This window comes from Falco peregrinus, chromosome 7, assembly GCF_023634155.1.
Source record: "Falco peregrinus isolate bFalPer1 chromosome 7, bFalPer1.pri, whole genome shotgun sequence".
NCBI lineage: Eukaryota > Metazoa > Chordata > Aves > Falconiformes > Falconidae > Falco > Falco peregrinus.
This window is the reverse complement of record NC_073727.1, coordinates 87095991-87116730: the sequence shown is the minus strand read 5'-3', so window position 1 is coordinate 87116730 and position 20740 is coordinate 87095991. Positions and strand designations below refer to the sequence as shown.

The following is a 20740-nucleotide window of genomic DNA, read 5'->3' as shown; positions in this document are numbered from 1 at the left end:
CTTGGCATTTCTTGCTCAAGAGCACCGGCAAAGAGATTTGATTTAGGCTGTTGGTGTCCGTTTTGATTGGTTTTGGCTGGAACAGTTGATTTTCTTCATAGTGACTGGTATGGTGCTATGTTTTGGATTTGTGACCAAAATGGTCAATAGCACGGGGATGCCTTAGTTATTGCTGAGCAGTGCTTGCACAGAGTCAAGACCTTTTCTGCTTCTCACCCCAACCCACCAGTGAGCTGGCTGGTGGTGCACAAGGAGCTGGGAGGGGGCACAGCTGGGACAGCAGACCCCAGCTGACCAAAGGGATGTGCCATACCATATGACATAGTGCTCAGCAATACAAACTAGGGGAGAAGGAGGAAGAGGGGGATGTTCAGTCTTTGTTTCCCCAAATAACCATTGCGCCTGATGAAGCCTTGATTGCCTGGAAATGGCTGAACACCTGCCTACTGATGGGAAGTGGTGAATGAATTCCTTGTTTTGCTTTGCTTGTGTACACACCTTTTGCTTTACCTACGGAACTGTCTTTATCTCAAACCACAAATTCTCTCACCTTTACTTTTCTGATTCTCTCTCCCATCGCATTGTAGGGGGAGTGAGCAAAGTGGCTGTTCTGTTTGGTGCTTAGATGGTGCTTAACTTTCTTTCAATGTTCATGTGTATGTGCTAATTTATATGCTATGGCACTATCCTTATTTTCTTTGGATGTGCAGGGGAAGATACATGACATGAGGAATATCAAAGGAAAAAGTTCAAGCAATAGTATGTTCTCATATTTTAGGTTTTGTCCAGAGCCTTCAGAAATCGTTTTGTGGAGCTGCATTTTGATGAACTGCCAAGCTCTGAACTGGAAACAATCCTGTACAAGCGATGCAGTTTGCCACCTTCTTACTGCAGCAAGCTTGTCAAAGTCATGTTAGACCTGCAAGTATGAGAGTCTCTCTTCTTTTTGTAGAAGACATGCAAACATATTTCAGCACAAAGCGGTAGAAATTCCTTTGGAGAGGCAAGGTGTTGCTAGCTGGCAGATACTTAAAAACCTAAACCATAACTGATGGAAGAGGACCCACCAAAGTACTTAGTTCACTAGTTAAGGCAGAGAATAGAGAAGGTGTTGTCAGATTTGTGAGACTGCTAGCAGAAAAAAAAAAAAAATTACTAACCAAAGGCCTTGGAATTTGATGTGTAGAATAATCCCTTACTCTGGATGCAAAGTATGGTATTGAATTCGTAGCTGTCTTTGGCTCATGCTAAATTTGGTATTGTGTTTAAGCAATAATTTTGGATGTGTTCTGACATTCCTGTGTTTAACAGGCATTTAACCCTCAGTATGTAGCTACATACTATCTTGTATTTAAAAGCGATTGCAGCAACACAAACCAGACCATGCTTCAAAGTGCTAATACGTATTTTGGTGTAGAACCTAATCTTTTGCTTGGATTTTATTTTCTTCCAGGTACCTATTTTCTTCTTAGTTTTTTTATTTATTTTTATAATATTTTGTTCCTGGGTACCTATAAAATACCCGCTTAAAGGTAGTTTTGAGTTAGGGAGTCATGACTGTACAATTTTTTTTTTTTTTTTGCATACAGTTTGTTTGAATAGTGTCACAGCAAAGATTAGCTTTGCTCTAAGTATTTAGACAGGTTCATGAAAAAATGGCTCATGTTTTGTTCTTATGACAGTCTTACCGCAGAGGTTCAACGGTGTTTGCTGGGAAGCATGGGTTCATTACCCTGCGGGATCTGTTTCGTTGGGCTGAAAGGTACAGATTGGCAGAACAGCTGGAAAAGGACTATGACTGGCTTCAGCACTTAGCAAATGATGGTGAGCCCTGCTACATCAGGTTAAAGTGTCTGTAAATTGCTTTCTAACCCCAGTTCTTAAGTATAAATTTTTGTTGCTGATTAACCACTGATTAGTAATTGCTTTCTTCCTCTGTTATATAGGTTTTATGCTTCTGGCAGGCAGAGTCAGGAAGCAAGAGGAGGTAGATGTTATTCAGAGGGTCCTTGAAAAACACTTCAAGAAAACACTGCATCCTGAGTGTCTTTTCTCAGGGGAAAGCGTCAAAAAGCTACTGGGTGAGTTTCTTAGAAGGACCACGCTGGTAGTTCCCTAGATGTGATGGAAGCTGATGGATTGCTTTGTGTCCTGCAGATAAATCCTCCACACAGATGTCAGTGATGGACAGAGATTTTAACCATATTGTTTGGACTCAAGGGATGAGAAGACTTGCCATTTTGGTGGGACGAGCCCTGGAGTTTGGCGAACCCGTACTGCTGGTGGGAGACACTGGGTAACCTTAACTTTCATTATGTAGTTCCTTTTAGTGCTGCACCAGCCACTGAGTCGGACACAAAATGGTTGTGTGGGCTTCAGTGCTGCTTTACCTGGGATAGTTCAGCCTCTGTCTAGGCAGACTTGCAAGTTTTTCAGTTCCCTATTGAGGAGAAGCAATTACATCTACATCAGCAGAAATCTTGAAGGGGATTATCTGCATTATGTATAACTACGTAGAAATTATACGGAAAGTAGTAAAAATGGAAAGAGCTGACTTCTGTCACCGCTTTTCACAAGATGCCCTGTAGAGTCTCACTGTGCCTCACTGGAGAGACTGCTTTTGGGGAATCTTGATACTTGTGTGTTTCAGAGCACCTTCACTTTACATGTAGGAAGGCTATATTCAAGCTCTTAAAACTACTTCACCCCTCCCCCACTGCTTCATATGCTGTAAAGGAGATTGTGGAAGTCGATGGTGTCTGCTCCTATGCTGGTTATAAATCTGGAGAGTTATTTTTTGTAGGAGAGAAGGGAAGAAAAATGCAGGAAAAGCGAGTAAAATTATTTAGGTAATAAATGAGAACTCTAGATACTCAGCAGTTTATATCCTCAGACTTAGGCTCGGTCTAGACATGTAGCATCTCCAGTTTAGTGCAGTGTTTGGCTAGTTGAGTACCTGTGGGGGCAAGCTGAAATAAGTTTGACTTTAAACCTGCAGAAATCCATCAATGCAGATACTGATTTAAATTTTATTAAAGGCATCTTGCCCAACTTGGCAACAGTAGTTGTGCCAAAAATGACTTCACTTCGCATACATTTCTTTCAAGGAAAGGAGCAGAAGGAAATCTGCATGCTAGTCCTTGCTGCATAGGTCTTCAACAAAAGTATGAATCCTGTCCAAAGTGAGCTGATTGGTTTGGGTTTTTTTATTCTTCCCTTTCAATTAAATTACTTTGCAGGTGTGGTAAAACGACCATTTGTCAGATCTTTGCAGCATTAACAAATCAGAAGCTATACTCCGTGAACTGTCACTTGCACATGGAGACGTCAGACTTCCTGGGAGGACTGCGACCAGTCAGACAGAGGTCAAAAGACCAGGTTTGTCTTGCATAGATAGCAGTTTGGATGGTGTGACAATGGAAGCAAAAAGTAGCAATTACTAATGACTTTTGACTTCCTTTTCCATTTCTTAGGAGGAATCTGATGGTTCTAGACTCTTTGAGTGGTGTGATGGACCCCTTGTTTTAGCAATGAAGGAGGAGGGTTTTTTTCTCCTTGATGAGATTTCCTTAGCAGATGATTCTGTACTAGAGCGACTTAACAGGTATGTCTTAAATGTGTGAGTATTAAGTATCCTCAGTGTGTCTATTCATTATACAGTGTGAACAGGGTAAATCTAGCTGCTTTTACGCAGATTTGTTTCCTGGCCTGGGGGAGCTGCTGTCTTCATTGTTGTAGGCCTTGCTGGAAGGGAGAATGACCCAAATAACTCTGGCCTTATTCGTATTTCAACTTCTGTGCCAGTTTCCTTTGGTTTTCTGGTTGTCATCTGACAGAGGTGCTAGCTTTAATCACAGTAATTAATTAGACAATTTGTGCTGTGTGCAATTTTAGTTACAGCTGGGGGAAAAGATAGTAAGTTAAGACAAGATGAAACTTCCTTGTCTTACCTGCCTTGATGTCTTAACATACCTGGAAAAATGAAAGGGACTTCAACTGAAAAGCAGATGTGTATATGTTTGCTTGACATATACTGGTACGCTGAATCATTGGGTTTAAATGCTTTGGTTGGTGCCATTACTTTCCATTTGGCCTTATAGTGCTGCTGCAGACTGCTCTGCGCTCAAATTGCTGTATTTGTTTCATCGACAAAGATAAGATGAAAGTGTTTCCTTTATTCGGTAGCTCAAGTCCCTGGATAAAGAAATTAAGAACATAAACCCAAGTTCGGTTGAAACAGTTTAAACAGTATTTGAAGACAGTTTACAGCATTAGTCAAATTGGAAACTAAAAGTAAAATCTCCAATTTACCATCTGTAATATTCATATTTTCAGCCTGTCAGTGAGCTCTTGAAAATGATGCATCTTATCAAATCCCAGAAACAACATCTAGTTTTTTTCCCCTCCTTTGTGTGTGTAAAAATAAAAATTAAAAAATCCAAACCAAAAACCAAATTTCATGTCATTATCTCTTTGTAGCAGTATCCCTCATTTTAGTCTTTTCCATTGCCCATTATATTGAGATGACTAGAAGCTTTATTTTTCTACCATATCCAGACCCTCTCTGTTACAAGCTGGGATTGTTTCATTGTGTTATTGCATCTATCTTTCATAAAGTTCAGTTAAAGTTTATTTTGGCAGTGATACTAAGCAGTGTCTTTCTAAACAGATAATAGCTCAAACTTTCACAGCTTTCAGCATACAGTGAAGTACAGCTAATAAACCAAACAAAATCCCCCCAAAGCACAGAAACCTAGTAGAATGCTTCTCAGATGTATAATCTCTCACCTTGAAGATTGGCTCACTGTGCAGATCTCTTTATCTAGCTCCTATGAATGTACATTTTGCCATTGCTTTTGTAAAGAGATCTGTGAGGTATGTACTTTATTGTAGAGGAATGAAGGCAGGTTAATTATCATTGATAACATACAGCTGTGGGCTGGCTTCAGGGGCGGTGGGTTGGCCGATGTAGACAAGGTGCAGCTGTGGCTGGTTCTGTGAAGTGGTTGGGCAGCCACGGAAGAGAGAGCAGCTGAGGAAGAGGGAGAAGCAGAGAGAGCGTGCCCTGGATGAGGAGAGACTAGGAGAAGGCAGCAGAGGGACTGGCATGAAGAGTGTGCTGGTATGTGATGGTAAAAGGCCTTGTTGCAGCCGGCTAGTTTGGAGAGTGCTGCAACACTTCAGAGGGACTGGCATGAAGAGTGTGCTGGTATGTGATGGTAAAAGGCCTTGTTGCAGCCGGCTAGTTTGGAGAGTGCTGCAACACTTTATTAGGTAAGGTTTTTTTGACAGATCATTTGAGCTGAACCTTATTGACAGGATTGGGTAGAGTTTCCTTCTGAACAATATCAGAAGTGTTCTCATTTGGGGAGGATGAACAGATTTAAAAAAATTATTATTTTGAATTTTTATATGACTTCTGCCCAATTCATGTGATTTTCATTTTTAAGTGACGTTTTGAAGTGTGAAATGAAATTTAAAACATTTTTTTAACCTTCTCTAGTGTTCTTGAAGCTGAAAAGACATTGGTACTTGCTGAAAAAGGTGGTCAAGACGATGAGGAAAATGAGGTAGAGCTGTTAGTTGCAGGAAAGAAATTCCGTATCCTTGCAACCATGAACCCAGGAGGTGACTTTGGGAAAAAAGAGGTAAATGTCAAAGCAACTGGAAATACAGCCTGTATCTTCTGGTCATGTTGACTGTTTAGTGATTTGGAGGTGCAATGCAAAAATGTGTCATGCCAGTTCTGGCCTCCGGTGCTTCCTAGGAGGTATCTGCTTCCTTGCTGTAGAGGAGGATCAGGATGTATCTAGTTTTCGTCACTTTTGTGTGCTGACGTTTTGACAACATTAAGTCGATGCTCAGCAGAAAGTCAGAAAACTTCAGGCCTCTAAATACTCCAGGTAGACTTGGTATGTAGAATACTTCAAGTACAGGAACTGTGGCTCAGGAAGCAAGAAAATCCAACTCTAACATGAGTCTGGAGTAGTGTGAAGTTGTGTAATAGATTATTCTCTGTAATACTGTTCAGAAAGTGACGGAAGTCGTCTTGTAATTTTCAGTGGGTATGAACATCACATCCCCAAAGACCTTTCTCATTAAATGAGGAAATCTGTTTCTGAAGTTCAGCTTTAAGTAACTTAGGACAGACTGGGGGGAGGGGGACCCAACAAAATAAACTTTTAAGCAGTGTTGAGAGCTAGGACTAAAAAAAGGAATTATAAGCTCTTCTACTCAAAAGAAGATGGATACTCCATTTACAGTGGTTTCTACAGTACAGAACAACTCATTGTAAAGCCATGTGTTTAAAGGGGATTTATTTCTGCATTATGTTTACACTAATGTTTTTTTGCTTGACTAATTCAGCCAGAGGAAAAGAGGAATTACAGAAGCGAGTTCCAATTGAAGGCAAATTTCCGTGTGGTAGTTTGCTTCTTGTATGCGAAGGGACATTGTGTAGCTATTGCTTGATACGTGATGTCCTAGAATGAAATGGAGCTTTGGTGCTTGCAAACCAGCTCCGTTTCTTCCCATATTCTTTTCAACTTTCTTCATCTTTTATTTCCTGGATTGATGCCAATACTAGAAATCTTAAAATCCACATTCTCTCAAAGATTGTGTTACAGAGTGACCTTGGCAAAATTAGAAGGAAAGGTCTAGACTGGTAATTTTATTTATTGTTTGCAAGTACTAGGGCTACAAGGCTATCGGTTAACTGCAACCTTATGTAATATGCTGTAATGTAACTTCAACTGCTATGTCATTCTGCTCATTTGCAGCTTTCTCCTGCATTGCGCAACAGATTTACAGAAATATGGTGTCCGCAAAGCAATGGCCGTGATGATTTGATACAGATTGTAAAACACAATCTTCATCCAGGGTTGTCACTGAGCGGAATAAACCATCGAGGTGGGTATTTCTCCTTGTATTGGTATTCAAACATTGTTAAAAAACAAATTAGTATGGAGGCTGCTGAAATTTTGTCAGAATTTACACCTGTGTGTCCCCTTTTTCAATAAGTACATTTCTGTCTGAGGACAGTTATGAAATAGTTCGGACTTTGTTCTTCCCTCATTGTGTATGTTGTTACACGGCTAGCCAGAAGTAAGTTCAAGGCTGTATTTGCTTCACTGTCCAGGTAGTTGAATTATCCCCAGCCCTTCAGTGCCCATTCTTTGTTTCCATGTAAGGTGTTGAAAGAACTGACACTTCATTTTCTGCCAGCAGCTTCACTGTTAGTTTTAAATTCAAGTAACAAGACAGAATCAAGTGACTAATACTATCTGTAATGACAGCACAGGTATGGACTAACTCTTTGGTTATCCTGCCTGTTAGGACATGGAGTACCCATCCACGTTGCTCAGGCATATGACAGCTATGTCTACTTTATTGATGCTTTTTATGCAACACTGTAGTAGGTGTGACCAACAAAATTATGTGGTAGCTCCATTGATTTTTTTGGGGGTTTGTTTTTTTACTCTTTTCAGGGGCAGACATAGCAGAGCTCATGATGGACTTTGTTGAATGGCTAACTAATCAAGAGTTTGGTCGCCAGTGTATTCTCAGTGTGCGAGACGTTTTGTCCTGGGTTAAGTTTATGAATGTCATGGTAGAGAATGAAGAGTCAACTTCTGCCAAGGAATATAGCATTCTTTACATATCTCCAATGATGTCTTTTGTCCATGCTGCATGTCTGGTATACATTGATGGGATAGGATCAGGTAAGTCTTCAGTGCTCATCTGGTAGCAGAAAAGATGAAGGTATATATTTGTATTAATATTTTTTAGTAGAATGCAATAAAATGCTTTTGGGGCAGCATGGAACTTTTCCAAGAGTTGTTTACGCTTCCATTTAACAATATCCTGTACTTGTATGCCTTTTTTGTGTTTCAGTAGCAACAGTTTGAGTAATCCAGCAAGCTTAAGTAAATTAGAGGTAGTCATAATAATTCAAAAGCTAGCACACAAATTAAGAAAGCTTGTGTTTTTTATTGAGTTTTCTGAGCTGATATGGTACTTAATCACATGACCATGTGTTATTCTCTCTCCCATCCCACATGTCAGCATCTGGATACTAGCCTGTATCGTGCATAGCTCAGAATGCATCTTTCAATGTCCGGTCACGGGCCCAGCTGATAAATAGGAGATAGGAGTGGCGAAAAAAGCGAAAAAACCACAAGAAATGCAGGGAAAGAAGGCCTGGAGCAACTATGGCAAGGGGTCAGGATGGTAGTGATGGTAGAATAAAGGGGTTTGGAAATAAGGTGTCCTTAATTATTGCACACAGAACAATTTGTCCATGTTAAATGTTACTGGAAGCACTGACAAGTAGAATCCCTAACATGAAATACAAACCTGTGTGCACAAAAATGGCATCTGTGAAGGAATTGAGTTTCTTAGTCATAAGATACATGTGCCTAGTTACGTTTGTGAAGCACTTTTAACTTTTCTAATTACAGGTACAACATCCTGCTCAGCTGATACGGCTTTATTAGCTCGTGAAAAATGCCTGACATTCTTACATGACAAAATGAGTCAATTCCTTGAGCTGACTGATTATCAGAAGAATGAACTGAAGATTTATGACCGAACAAAGGAGAAAGAGTTTGTGTGGATGGATGACTTTATGGGAATCCACCCCTTTTTTATTCCAAGAGGCAAGAGACTTTGTGGGAGTGGGACATTTATTCTGTGGGTTTTATTCCCAATAGTTCTGTTATCCACTAGGTCTAAGTAGGGTACCTGAGCAATCATGGTACAATCTATAGTTTGTTTTCAGGCCTTAGAAAAAAAGCCTTTTCTGCCTCCAAGTATGTTGGTTGCAATTGGGTCACGTTTATTAAGAAGGCACATGTTAATTGCTTTCTTTGACTTTTTAAAATTACTGGTTAATGGTCTAGTTTTGGTAGGCTTCTTGGTGTAATAAAGCTTCTTTAATTCTGAGCTGTAATTTTCTGTCACTTCGCATGGTTAGAATGGCTGCTAACTTCCACTAACTAAAGCTACAGCTCATCCTGGCCCTTCTGTAAAGCATGGGAAGCAGGAGTCCTGCATACAGTGCTAAACAGAATGAAGACTAGAGCCCTGCCTTGCTGTAGCCTCTCAAAGATAAACTGCAATTTGTGCAAAATTTAGTCCCTCATGTCACAAATTGGTGCAAATGGAACTACCAAAATACTGCTTTCTACCCTCAAAATACAGTGACAGGACTAAGTCATCACTACAAAGTGATGACTGAGCTTTCTAGTTGAGCTGGTTGGGTTTTAATACATAGAACTATATGTTCCTAATGCTGTATTAATCATTCAGCATTGAACATTTTTTTTTATATCCGTGGGTTATGTTAGTCATGCATAAAATTGTACAAGGTAATGCTTCTTTGTAAATTGCTTAGTTTCCCCTCTGCTACTAAACAGGTATCAAGATGTGTAAGATAAAGTGGTGATTAATATCTTGTATACTTGAGCAATGCTGTATTACAGAATTTGCAGAGTGATGTCCCAGTGAGCTGTGCCGGCTGCAATTTGGCAGACTAGCTCTGTACTCTCTCCTTGCTGTATGTCATAGTAGCAGTAAAGGAAGTACATGCCTAGCGCCACGTTTTAATTAAAGCAGTCTTCCTTCACAGAGTTAGCAGTGTATGGAGCAGATTAATATGTTGTTCTATAACATGACTGAATTGTATCCCTCAGTGCCAAATTTTCAAAAGCCGCTTTTGAGTTTTATGTCCACATATCTGAAGCACAAGTACAGATGTATGATTTTTTCTGTGATAGATCTCTAGTTTAGGTCATGAAGCAGGAAGTGTCCAAGTATCATGGCAAAATAAATCGTATATTCATATGCTTTTACAAAATTCAACAAAAGCATGTGGAGATGGGCTGAGACACAACTGCAGGTCAAACAGGAAGTATGTGCTCCGTCTGTGAGAATGGGGTACAAGCTTGATCTCCGTTGCTTGTTGTAATGAGATCAGTGATTAACAGAACAGTTTCATTCAGAAGCACGCTGTCAGCAGCTCCAGCGTAAACATTTGGTTTAATTGTTTTCTGGTTTACCTTTCCTTTGTTCTAGGCCCTCTTCTTCAAAGGAGCAACATTACAGACTATGCTCTAAATGCTGGGACTACAGCAGTGAACGCACAAAGACTGTTAAGAGCCCTACAGCTTAACAAACCTATTTTATTGGAGGGGTCACCAGGAGTGGGCAAGACTAGTCTAGTTGCTGCCCTGGCAAAAGCCTCGGGAAACTGTCTTGTTCGAATCAACCTGTCTGAGCAAACGGTAGAATAAAATGTCTTTGTAACTTAGTTTTTATGGCAGGGGGGAGATTTTGTTTAACTTAAAAAGCATAGTTCTTTTTAAATTTGACACTGAGTCTGAAATGTCATTTTTTCCTTCCTGCTCTCAAGATAAAACTAGATGGGAAGGGGGAACCAGAAAAAGCAGTGAGCTTCTTTGAGCGAATACCAATTACCAGTTTTTTCTGTTCTTTTCAAGTGAAGACGTGTATCTGTGTCTCCTGTGGTTTTTCTTGGCTTCTGTAAAGTGACTTGGAAACTGTTTTAAGGCTTTTTAGTTTTTCTGTTCTAATTTAGTTTTTTGGTGTTAAAAACAGTGACTAGCTGGTCACTGGAGTCCTATCATAGAAAACCTTTTAGCATCCAGCAAGTTCTGATTTTTTTTTTAAATAGAGGGAAAATGTACGTATGGGAAGGGGAGGGAGAAAACGTGAAGTAAAGTTAACAAAGGCTGTTTATGAACCTTTGCGAAGTTTTGTAATCCCACCCTTCCTCTCCCCTGTTCTCTTTTCCCAAAGGATGTAACAGACTTGTTTGGGACAGACTTGCCTGTTGAAGGTGGGAAGGGAGGAGAATTTGCCTGGCGTGATGGACCACTACTAGCAGCATTAAAGGCTGGACACTGGATTGTATTGGATGAGGTAAATTCAAGTTTGAGGTAAAAATAAAATGGAATGTTCTGGAAGAGCAAAGGGGGTGATTTGCCATGTAGGATAAATACCTTCATGGGCTGATGGCTGAAATAAATTTTGCTTACTTTTAGTTATGTGCATCTAGTGCCACATTGAAAGCGATAGTTCTGCTTAAAAGAAAAATAATCTCCAAGTCCCTCTGCCCATTGGCCCTCTGTGGAGGGAGTGTAAAAGACTGGTTTTGAGTAGACCTCTTTTAGACACAGGAACAAGGATCGAATCCCAGCATAAATTCCTGCAGAAAAGCAAGGATAGATTTAATTTACATTTGAGAGTTTTTGGGAAGCACGTCAGCAGAAGTTTTGATACACATGCTCTTATATAGATATAATTTCACTGAAATAGGAGGGGGTTTGCTGGTGCTAATACACTAGGTACAGATTTAATTATGATGAAGAGTTCCGTTTTGCCACCACAGGTTTGTTCCTGTACCATGTAGCAAGTGCTTTCAAGCATACGCACGCACATAGCTCGCTTCTTGGCAGCATGCATTCTGATTATTGCAGAGTGCAAAATCTTAAATTCTTTATCTGTTTTTATACCTTTTTTTTTCCTGTTATGGAGAATACCACATTAAACAACCATTATATTTAAATAACCCAGACTTCCTTCCTTTAAAAAAACAAGCAAACAAAACACTGAATGTCACAGATCTGTGAACATAAGTTCAGAAGAAACTTCTTGAACGTGCAGATTTTACAGTGGAGAATTGTTCCGTTATCATGGTGAAAATATATTTTCAGAGAGCAAGTGCACGTTAGGAAAAGTGTTAGTTGCTTCAGTGTAGTAACAGTCTAGCTGGATGTAATAACATATGACTGCTAGAACAGCAAAGAAGTTGCATCATACCTTCTGAGTATGCCAGACTGTTAAACTAGAGATTATGCCAAAGTATTTTGTGGAGCATTAATGTTATATCCTTATTTCTTTCCTCAGTTGAACCTGGCTTCTCAGTCTGTGTTAGAGGGGCTCAATGCATGCTTTGACCACAGAGCAGAGATTTATGTTCCAGAATTGGGAATGAATTTTCACGTACAGCACAAGATGACTAAGATTTTTGGATGCCAGAATCCTTACAGACAAGGAGGTGGAAGAAAGGGTCTGCCCAAGTCCTTTCTTAATAGATTTACACAGGCAAGCTTATTTTTTTGGTTTAAACTATGTCACGAATCCTGTCTTGTAGTTTTCTGACTGTATCAACGCTTGGCATGCTCTTGATTCTACAGGTGTATGTTGATCCACTGTCTGCAGAGGATATGGAGTTTATTGGGAATACGCTGTTTCCTGCTATTGATAAAAGTATTATTGCTAACATGGTTGCTTTCAATAACAAGGTAAATATATATCTTAATTTCTTTTGTGTAGAAATTGGCAGAAGGCAGTAAGATTTTAAAAATTAAATCTAATGTTATATTTCCAAGCATTTTTACGGAGAAGTATGTGGGTAAAAAAGCAGAATGGAAGTATATGCAGAAGAAAGTAAAGGAGACACCACTGAAACCCACCTGAACTCTTGTACCGCTACAGTCAGATACTTGGTTGATAACTGAAGAAGCGTTACTTTTCACAGAAGATAAAATAAATTAATAAATAAAGGCTTTGTTCCACAAAAGGTGGAAAAATTTATGGTTTGTTAGCTTGAAGTGAGTTGAGAAAATGATGTTTTTCCACACATATAGATTATTTTTGAAGCACAAACAGAATGAGCTGTATCTGAACTGAAATGTGTATTTTTGTTCCTGGTCTGAATTCTTAATCTGCTCTTTATTATGGCATGTTGTTTGTGAAAGCAGCATCTGACTTTTACAGAAGCAGAAGCTTGTAAGTATATGTGGCATTCTTCTGGAACACTGAGACCAATAAAGGAAGGCCTTTCCTGATAGGATTTGCCCATAGCAAAGGGTTCAGAGATGCTTGGATCTAAAATTTTGCTAATTCAAAAGGTTTTCAACCAGCATTAACTGCAAGGCATCAACTTAATCTGCTATTTTGTGGCTTAGATGCTGCCATTTTGAGCAAAGTGCTGAATATAAAATTCACAGTAAGAATTTTATTGATGGTCGTGCTTCTGAAATTACATTTAATCTTCATGTCATGAAACAAAAAAACCCGGTAGTAATATTAAGTGAAAGTAGTATTCCGTGGCTTTATGTAAAATCTTTTGTGGCAGTATCTTACAGAATATTCATTTATAGTGTGCAATCTGAGCATTGAGAGAGTTAGTAACAGACAAATTAAATTTAGCTTTGATTCCTGATGTTTTCAGAAAGTGAATACAGCTTGCTCTTTCTGTTATCCTCTGTCTTGTAAGCAGTGCCAAAGGCAGAAGTTCAGTTGAATTTTAAAAACAATATATTTGAAGACCAGCACTTGGGCAGAATAAAAGATGGTTGTTTTTTTTAAAATGCTACCTTTTCCAGATTGACAAAGAAGTAATGACTGAAAAAAAGTGGGGACAGAAAGGAGGACCCTGGGAGTTCAACTTACGTGATCTTTTCCGCTGGTGCCAGCTTATGCTTGTTGACCAGTCACCAGGATGTTATGATCCAGGCCAGCATGTTTTTTTGGTGTATGGAGAAAGAATGAGAACCAGGAAAGACAAAGAAAAGGTGAGCCATGTGGTATTCTTCCTTGCTCTTCAGATTGTCAGGAAGTATTTCTAGAAATCCAAGTGTAAACTTTAAGATGCCTTGAAATTCATTCATAGACATTACCTCTTACAAAACAAAAACAGGTAGGTTTCGGGTTTTGAAGTGTCACACAGGTACCTGCTCCTCTTGTCATTTAAAATACCAGTTTGATTACCTACTAGTATAAAAGCAGAAAGCTGAGATAAATGAAGGCAAGCAGAATAACAGAGGACTTAGAGCAAAACACAGCATATTCTTGTGTGATTCTGCATTAATAATGTTCTCATAGAAGTGGCACGGGTTGCATGCATATTTGTGAGGAAAGAAGACAGCAGAGAAGAGAAATAGCACTGAGATATGGAGAGATTCTTAAATTTATGGTTAAAAAGCGTTTGTGTCAGTATGGTAAATAAAAATAATGTCCTTTAATTCTGCTCTTCCCTGCCAGTGTTGTTAAATTGTTCTGGCTTGGATTTCTTTTATTGACTTTAATTTATCTGTCAGTTCTTTCATCTGCCTGTCAGATGGCTCCCCTCGTTCTGTTAAACTCACTGCTTAAGGTTGCTCTTACAAAACACACTCACCGCAGTTGTTATTCCACCTTTGCTACCCACTTATCCCTCTCTTGCTTAGAAATCCTTTGCTTGTGTTTCATTTCACAACATTTACATGGTATTAAACTAAAAGTCAATCAAATTGCAAGACTGAAGTTACCGACTATATGTGATTGGATATTTGTCTCACAGGCATACTTTCCCCTTCCCTGTAGTATTACAATTTTTGTGTGTTATCAAAGAGCTTATTTATGGAGTGACTTACTTCCCGGTATTTTGGTAAAGAGAAACATTACTTAGAGTACTTCGAGTCACAGGAAAGCATGGTTAATGAAGGAGTTGCTGTGGGTAGCTCACACTCACTTTACTTGCTTGCTGCACTTTGAATGAAATGCCACTTGAGTTTAAACTGTGTTAGTTACCATCACACAGCTGTGGGGCTGAGAGGAAAGGCTATTTTGTAAGTAAATCTTTAGAAGAATGGATAACTTAACTGACAAGTCTCTTTTTTGCTCTTTCAACTCTTTTAGGTTATATCTACGTTTAGAGACATTTTTGGTGAGGAAGCTGCTGTGTATACAGGAACCAGAGAGTTTCACATCACTCCATATAATGTTCAGGTAAACTGGCAAGAGTTTTTGAGAGTTGAGAGAGAAGGAAGTGACTGGCATAGCGAAATCCCCTTTGCCTCTTGAAGTACTCACCCATTTGTGTCTCATCCATTCCAGATCGGTTATTCAGTTCTTTCTCGTGGCAACTATATTCATCGTCCTGGCAGAAATCTCTCACTTCTGCATCATTCACTGCAGTCGCTCGAGTCCATAATGAAATGTGTGCACATGAGCTGGATGGTAATCCTGGTGGGCCCAGCAGCTGTCGGCAAAACCAGTATTGTTGAGCTGCTGGCCCATCTGACTGGTCATCGACTAAAAATCATGGCAATGAACAGTGCGATGGATACAACTGAACTCCTGGGTGGATTTGAACAGGTAAATACTGTGTTGGTAGTGTGGCTGTAATTTCTTCTTCCTACCTGCAAATCTTAGTGTTCAAGCACCAAGTGGAGCCTTAGGCACCACAGTCTTCCGGACAAACTAACTCTAATGGCATGTTTGCAGGTTGATATCAATAGGCCATGGCAGCGCCTTTTGGAAAAAGTGGAGAATGCTGTGAGCACACTAGTAAGGGACAGTCTCCTGCTGACAGAAATTTGTGCAGATGATGCTGAACTTGTGCTGCGTGCTTGGAGCAATTTCATCCTGAATTACAAACCCAAATCTCTGGGTGAAGGAGGTAGAAGTGTTACAACTGAATTAGTGAGCAAACTGGAGGGAATACTTGTACTTACCCAGCGACTAAACAACAAAATAAACTCTTACTCAAAGGCAGGTATGTATGGTGGGCAATTTGAAGTGACGCTATAATGTTCCTTTGGAGAAAATGAAAGAAATAATAAATCTGCAATGCAAGGGAGTTGTAGGGGTTTTTTTGTGCTACTTCATAGCTTCTGAAAAAGTTACATTGATGGTGGCTCTTCAGGTTTATTTTTTGTGTAGTTACACCTGCTAGTGATCAGTAGTTGATACTGAAATTCTCCTGTACTGAACTACTCAACATAGGATGCTATAAAGCTCTTACCTTGTATTCCTAAGAAAGGGTATTTGGATATTCTATTCTTGCATTTGTTCTCTGAAGCACTGATCAGCTGAGCATTACAGCTGTCAGGAGAATAATGTATGGGTTGTTTTTTCTTCTTTCCCTTTTTTTATATCGTTGTCTAAAGTATGATGTTAATACCCATCAAACTTCATCTGATGGGGGACAAGCATTGGAGAGAAGTGTCAGTCTAGTTTATATTTCTCTGTGCTTGCAAACCCTCACTGTCCTCATGGATTTTGCCTGTGGGAAGCTACTTGAAGAGTTGGAGCCTCTGCTGTTACGTTCCCTTAAAAAGTGGGAAGCACGTATGCTTGTTAACAAAATAACTATTTTTCTTGAATGGAGCAGGCAGCTACCTCAGTAATGTACGTCTTCGTGTAAAATACACTTCCTTTCAGAGTTTGCTCACCTGGTAGAAGAGTTTCGCCGTTTCAAGCTGCAGCAGGCCCATGCTGCTGACCACAACAGCCATGGCACTTTTGAGTGGGTGGATGGGATGTTGGTTCAGGCCCTGCAGTCTGGAGACTGGCTGTTGATGGACAATGTTAACTTCTGCAAGTAAGAGATTTTAGTGGCTTTGTTTCACTGAGAAAATCCCTTGGCCTCCCTAATTTATTTTGCTTTTTACTGTATGGTTCACAACTGAATGTTTTTGCATTTGATAACAACACACAGGAGCAGTAACTTTTTCTGGAAGTGTGTCTTCCTTCTCAGACAGCTTAGCAGGTGATAGTTTTCCTGTTGTCTTATGTCGTAATTAGCTGTTTGGCTTTTTGCTTAAGAACGGTACCATTTTGATTTCAGATCAGAAAGGGATTGAATTGTTACCTTTTTATAACCATAAACATTTCTTTTGATCATAGCCCTTCTGTGCTGGACCGCTTGAATGCTTTACTTGAACCAGGAGGAATTCTTACCATGAGTGAGAGAGGTGTGATAGATGGCACAATTCCTACAATAGCTCCTCATCCAAACTTCAGGTGCTTTGCGTTTCTGCTTTTTTTTTCCTTCTTTCCTTTTTTTCGCTTTTTTTTTACCTTATTTTTCCTCCTACTAAATAGCAGATTAGAAAAAAGTCAGCAGTGAGCCAGTCTTGCTATTTTGTATGCTGTTCAGTTTGCCATGTAATGCAGCGACACTGGCAAGGAAGAAAACTACACTGTGATGAGCATATGTTAGAGAGCTTGAGAGACTTGGCTTTGTATCCCTTTTGCAACACAGGCTATTACACTGGAAAATTCATACCAGTATATCTCTGCCTTGATTCTCCATTTCTAATTTAGGATTTCAGCATTTCCTTGTCTCACTGTAATGGAGTTGACAATACATGTGTTGAAGATGGCAAAGTATTCAGATATGTTGGTGATGAAAACTGGTATATGGACATAATAATTTTCTTCCCGGCTTTTTCCATCCCATTCATAAATTTTGAGTTTCCTGCAGTGACAGAACTTAAAAAAACCCCAAAATAACAACAACAAAAAACCAAACCAAAACAAAAAAAACACCAACCAGACAGTCTATATTCTCTCAGATCTGAAGTGGTTTCTGGGGAAGATGGGAGGAGTACATACAGATTATTCTGTATAATTCCTACCTTTTATAATTTCATGAAAAGAATATTGGGGCTGATGTGCTCTGCTTCCTCTGAATTGGAAACAAGGTCTTCGACTTTCTAGTAACCTTTTTTTGCTGCATTGTATCTTGGAAGTTTTTTTCTCTCCTTGCTTTTATGAGATGTCTACTGATAGGATTAACTAGTTGGGTGTTGGATACTTTTCGTTTCTAAATAGCACAGATTTATCTGAAGCTGTTGCTAAGACTTTTAATGGTGGTCTTTAGAGCTCAGAGGCATATTTTAACTTTTTTTTTTTTAAGTAGGTAAATGATAAACATAGTTCAGATGTAATTGAGTTAAAAATCATGCAATGGATCTGTGGCTAATTTCGAAGTATAATTATTCATACAGATTTCTCATTTAAATCCAGTAGATGTCTCTGTCTTTCTAGATATCAGTATCCCCATTTTTATGAAGATGAACTTAATTTATGAAGAGCGGTTTAAAGCCCTAAGTTACATCTTAAGAATGTAGGTCCCTTCGAACTGAACTATTCTATTCTAATGTCTGTCAGGCTTTTCCTTTCCATGGATCCTGCACATGGGGAAATATCCAGAGCCATGCGAAATCGTGGGGTTGAAATTTACATTCCTGGGGAGAATGATGGAAATGTATTGGATGATCTGGATTTGAAGTTACTCCTGCATGGTTTGGGTTTAGTGGGAAATAGCATCTGTGATGCACTTATGGCTGTGCATTCAGAAACCAAGGCAGCGATAGCAGGTAAGAAGAGTCTGTTCAATATTTATTAACTTAGGCTCATTACATATGTTTGTATTAACTCTTTTAATATTAAACTTGGTTATTTTATTACATTATGTCCTATTATATGTAAATGCATAGTATAGTATAATTAGGTAGTTTTGGGTTGGGTTTTGTGTTCTCAGAAAGTAGGCCCAAGTCATGAAAGGATGGTAACTTGAGCACTCTGTAAGGAGACCTCAGACACCTGCAAGTGTCAGTTGTGTGTTGCTATAGGGAAGGCAATATATTCTAAATGAAAATCAGTGAAATAGAGGGTTTGCACAAGGCCTATTCAAGTTGTTCTTTGGGGCAAGACGACACTGAATTTTGTTTATCTTGGCTACTTGAGGTCTTACTTTGAGCTGGTCACCTATTATTTACAGTCTTGTCAGATTTTTTTGTTAACCCTGGGAAGAACCCACTCAATTTTCAGGACACAGTAGGATTCATTTGTTTTGGATCTTCGTCAGGGTCTAAACTAGTGTTTGTTCTCAGAGAGTGTTGACAATTACTAAACGTTCATATCGTCCTATATGCTCTGTGTCTTTCAGGTTCTGTGTCATCTTTGTCACCTTTGCTTCAGGCTGCTGTGCTAATTGTGCAGCAGGTACAAAGAGGCCTTGGGTTAGCAAAGTCTTTTTACAGAGCCTGTTGGGAAGTTTATGGCCGCTCACAGCAACTGCAGGTTAACCAAAAGGTAAAAGTCTGGCGTTTGAAAGCTTTTCTTACATCATCTAGATAAATGACAGATACCACTTCATGAGGCTAGTTTTGAGTTTCTCTGTTTCCTAAGTACCTGAGCAAGAGGTTGATGAAGATGGTGCTCTGAGAGATGATCCAAAAAATTTTAAATGTCCTCTCGGGCATCTGTCAGGTGATGAAGAGCAGAGGGGTTAAGTGGCATTGGGGCATTTTCTATATCTTTTAGATTCTGAGCCTTTTTTGGCTCCAGTGAAAGCAGTAATGTTCTGCATATAACTTACTCTGTAACAGATCAGTTGAAGCTCCAGAAGTTGGGTTTTTTGGTATTGCATGGTGAAGTACAGTGAATTTCAGATGTCACCTGTACTTCTGTGACATGTTTTTTCAGCCTGGTGGCATGCTGCTGGAGACAGAGGTCAAATGAGCAAGAGTTGTATAAAGACTGGGATGTGCTTATTGAGATATTCCCTGAGGGATAAATACAGTTTGTCAGACATTTTGTAGATAGTGGCTCACTTCTGCAGCATAAGGGATCCAGAGTGGGACTCTGAGGCTTACTTGTTTTTTGACAGCTTCAGCTGAGACTTTGGGATACTAATACTGGTGAAACTATAGCTTGAAACACTGACATATGGAGATAACATATTATACAGTTTAAAACAGGAAGTGAATATTGCTATTTCACTCATGGTTGGAGTGTTTTGGTACTTCTGTAGGTTATATAGCATTTGTAGAACGTTTGGTTTGTAGTGATTTCATAATAAATACATGTAATTAAAGAGTTCCCTGAGCTATTTTATACTTGAATATATGTTTCATTATGATTCTGAACTGCTTTTTGGTTGGTTGTTGTAGCTTGTGTTAGAATTGGTTACGAAGCATGCTTCATCTCTGGCTTCCTCTGAAACTTGGGGTGACTCCTTGCTAGCAGTGGGACTGTGGCCAGACTCCTTACCTACAGGCCTGTTTGCAGCTGAAGACTCGCTTCTTTCCACAGTCCAGAGTGATGCACAGGTCCTAATGTATTGTGTGAATAGACTAAACCTTAAAAACTGCAGGTAGGCAAGAAACATTTTGTGTTTAATAAATGAGTAAGAAACAAGATATGCATGAACTACTGGTGGCATGTCGTTGTTCCCTGCAAAACTTTGTCCTGAGCAAATTGTGTGGGTAGAGACTGTGGTCATCCACACTCTGTAACTGAGGCTCCTGTTACGTTTCCATGCAACCACTACAAATACAAGTTTAATTAGCATTTTATTCTTCAGTCCAAAATACTTGACTCTAGTCAATCTTTAGTCAGTACCTATGACCCATTTTAAGTTGTTAGGAGTAGGGATTTAGCAGAAAACGTGAAGGCAAACAGTGGGTTTACAAGGCAATAAGAGGCCCAAAAATCTGTTCCTTCAGTTTCCTTCTGAGCTTTAAAAAAAAAAATTTCACTGGTTTTAAATATACTAATGATCCTCAGTCCTTCCTGCTTTAATGTAAACAATTATTCATCAGTTATTTAGGTCCAGTAGCTTCAGGTGATAAAACAAATCTCCTTCAAACAGAGCTGTCTGAAGGAAGTCTCATGTACAGGAGCCATATGCAAGAACTCTTCTAATGATTTCTTGTGCAATATAACTGTTGTTCTCACAGCACTTGTCTAGTATTGTCTGCCTGCCTGCTTTGCTCAGTGACCTTCTGTAGACAGGTGCTGTGGTTTGGTTCCAGTGAATGAACAAGCTGTAGAAGTTAGTACAGAGATGTAATGTTGAAATTGTGAAACCTTAGCTATGTGCTGGTGGTGGTGTTTTGTTTTGTTTTTTTTTTAATCAGTGACACTTGCCTTCTAT

At 39.3% G+C, this 20740-nt stretch overlaps 1 protein-coding gene across 1 annotated transcript in view; it reads left to right on the top strand.

Moving 5' to 3' along the window:
* MDN1 (midasin AAA ATPase 1) overlaps positions 1–20740 on the top strand; it is a 103902-nt gene that overhangs the window by 33326 nt on the left and 49836 nt on the right. The window contains exons 26-48 of the mRNA XM_055809860.1: positions 779–925; positions 1683–1824; positions 1947–2081; positions 2158–2296; positions 3240–3378; positions 3474–3604; positions 5504–5648; positions 6780–6909; positions 7488–7721; positions 8460–8657; positions 10075–10283; positions 10819–10941; positions 11929–12126; positions 12219–12326; positions 13413–13601; positions 14707–14796; positions 14905–15165; positions 15295–15565; positions 16234–16393; positions 16699–16815; positions 17968–18176; positions 18749–18894; positions 19755–19957. Coding sequence (XP_055665835.1) covers positions 779–925; positions 1683–1824; positions 1947–2081; positions 2158–2296; positions 3240–3378; positions 3474–3604; positions 5504–5648; positions 6780–6909; positions 7488–7721; positions 8460–8657; positions 10075–10283; positions 10819–10941; positions 11929–12126; positions 12219–12326; positions 13413–13601; positions 14707–14796; positions 14905–15165; positions 15295–15565; positions 16234–16393; positions 16699–16815; positions 17968–18176; positions 18749–18894; positions 19755–19957 — 3824 coding nt within the window. The remainder of the gene's footprint in view (positions 1–778; positions 926–1682; positions 1825–1946; positions 2082–2157; positions 2297–3239; positions 3379–3473; positions 3605–5503; positions 5649–6779; positions 6910–7487; positions 7722–8459; positions 8658–10074; positions 10284–10818; positions 10942–11928; positions 12127–12218; positions 12327–13412; positions 13602–14706; positions 14797–14904; positions 15166–15294; positions 15566–16233; positions 16394–16698; positions 16816–17967; positions 18177–18748; positions 18895–19754; positions 19958–20740) is intronic.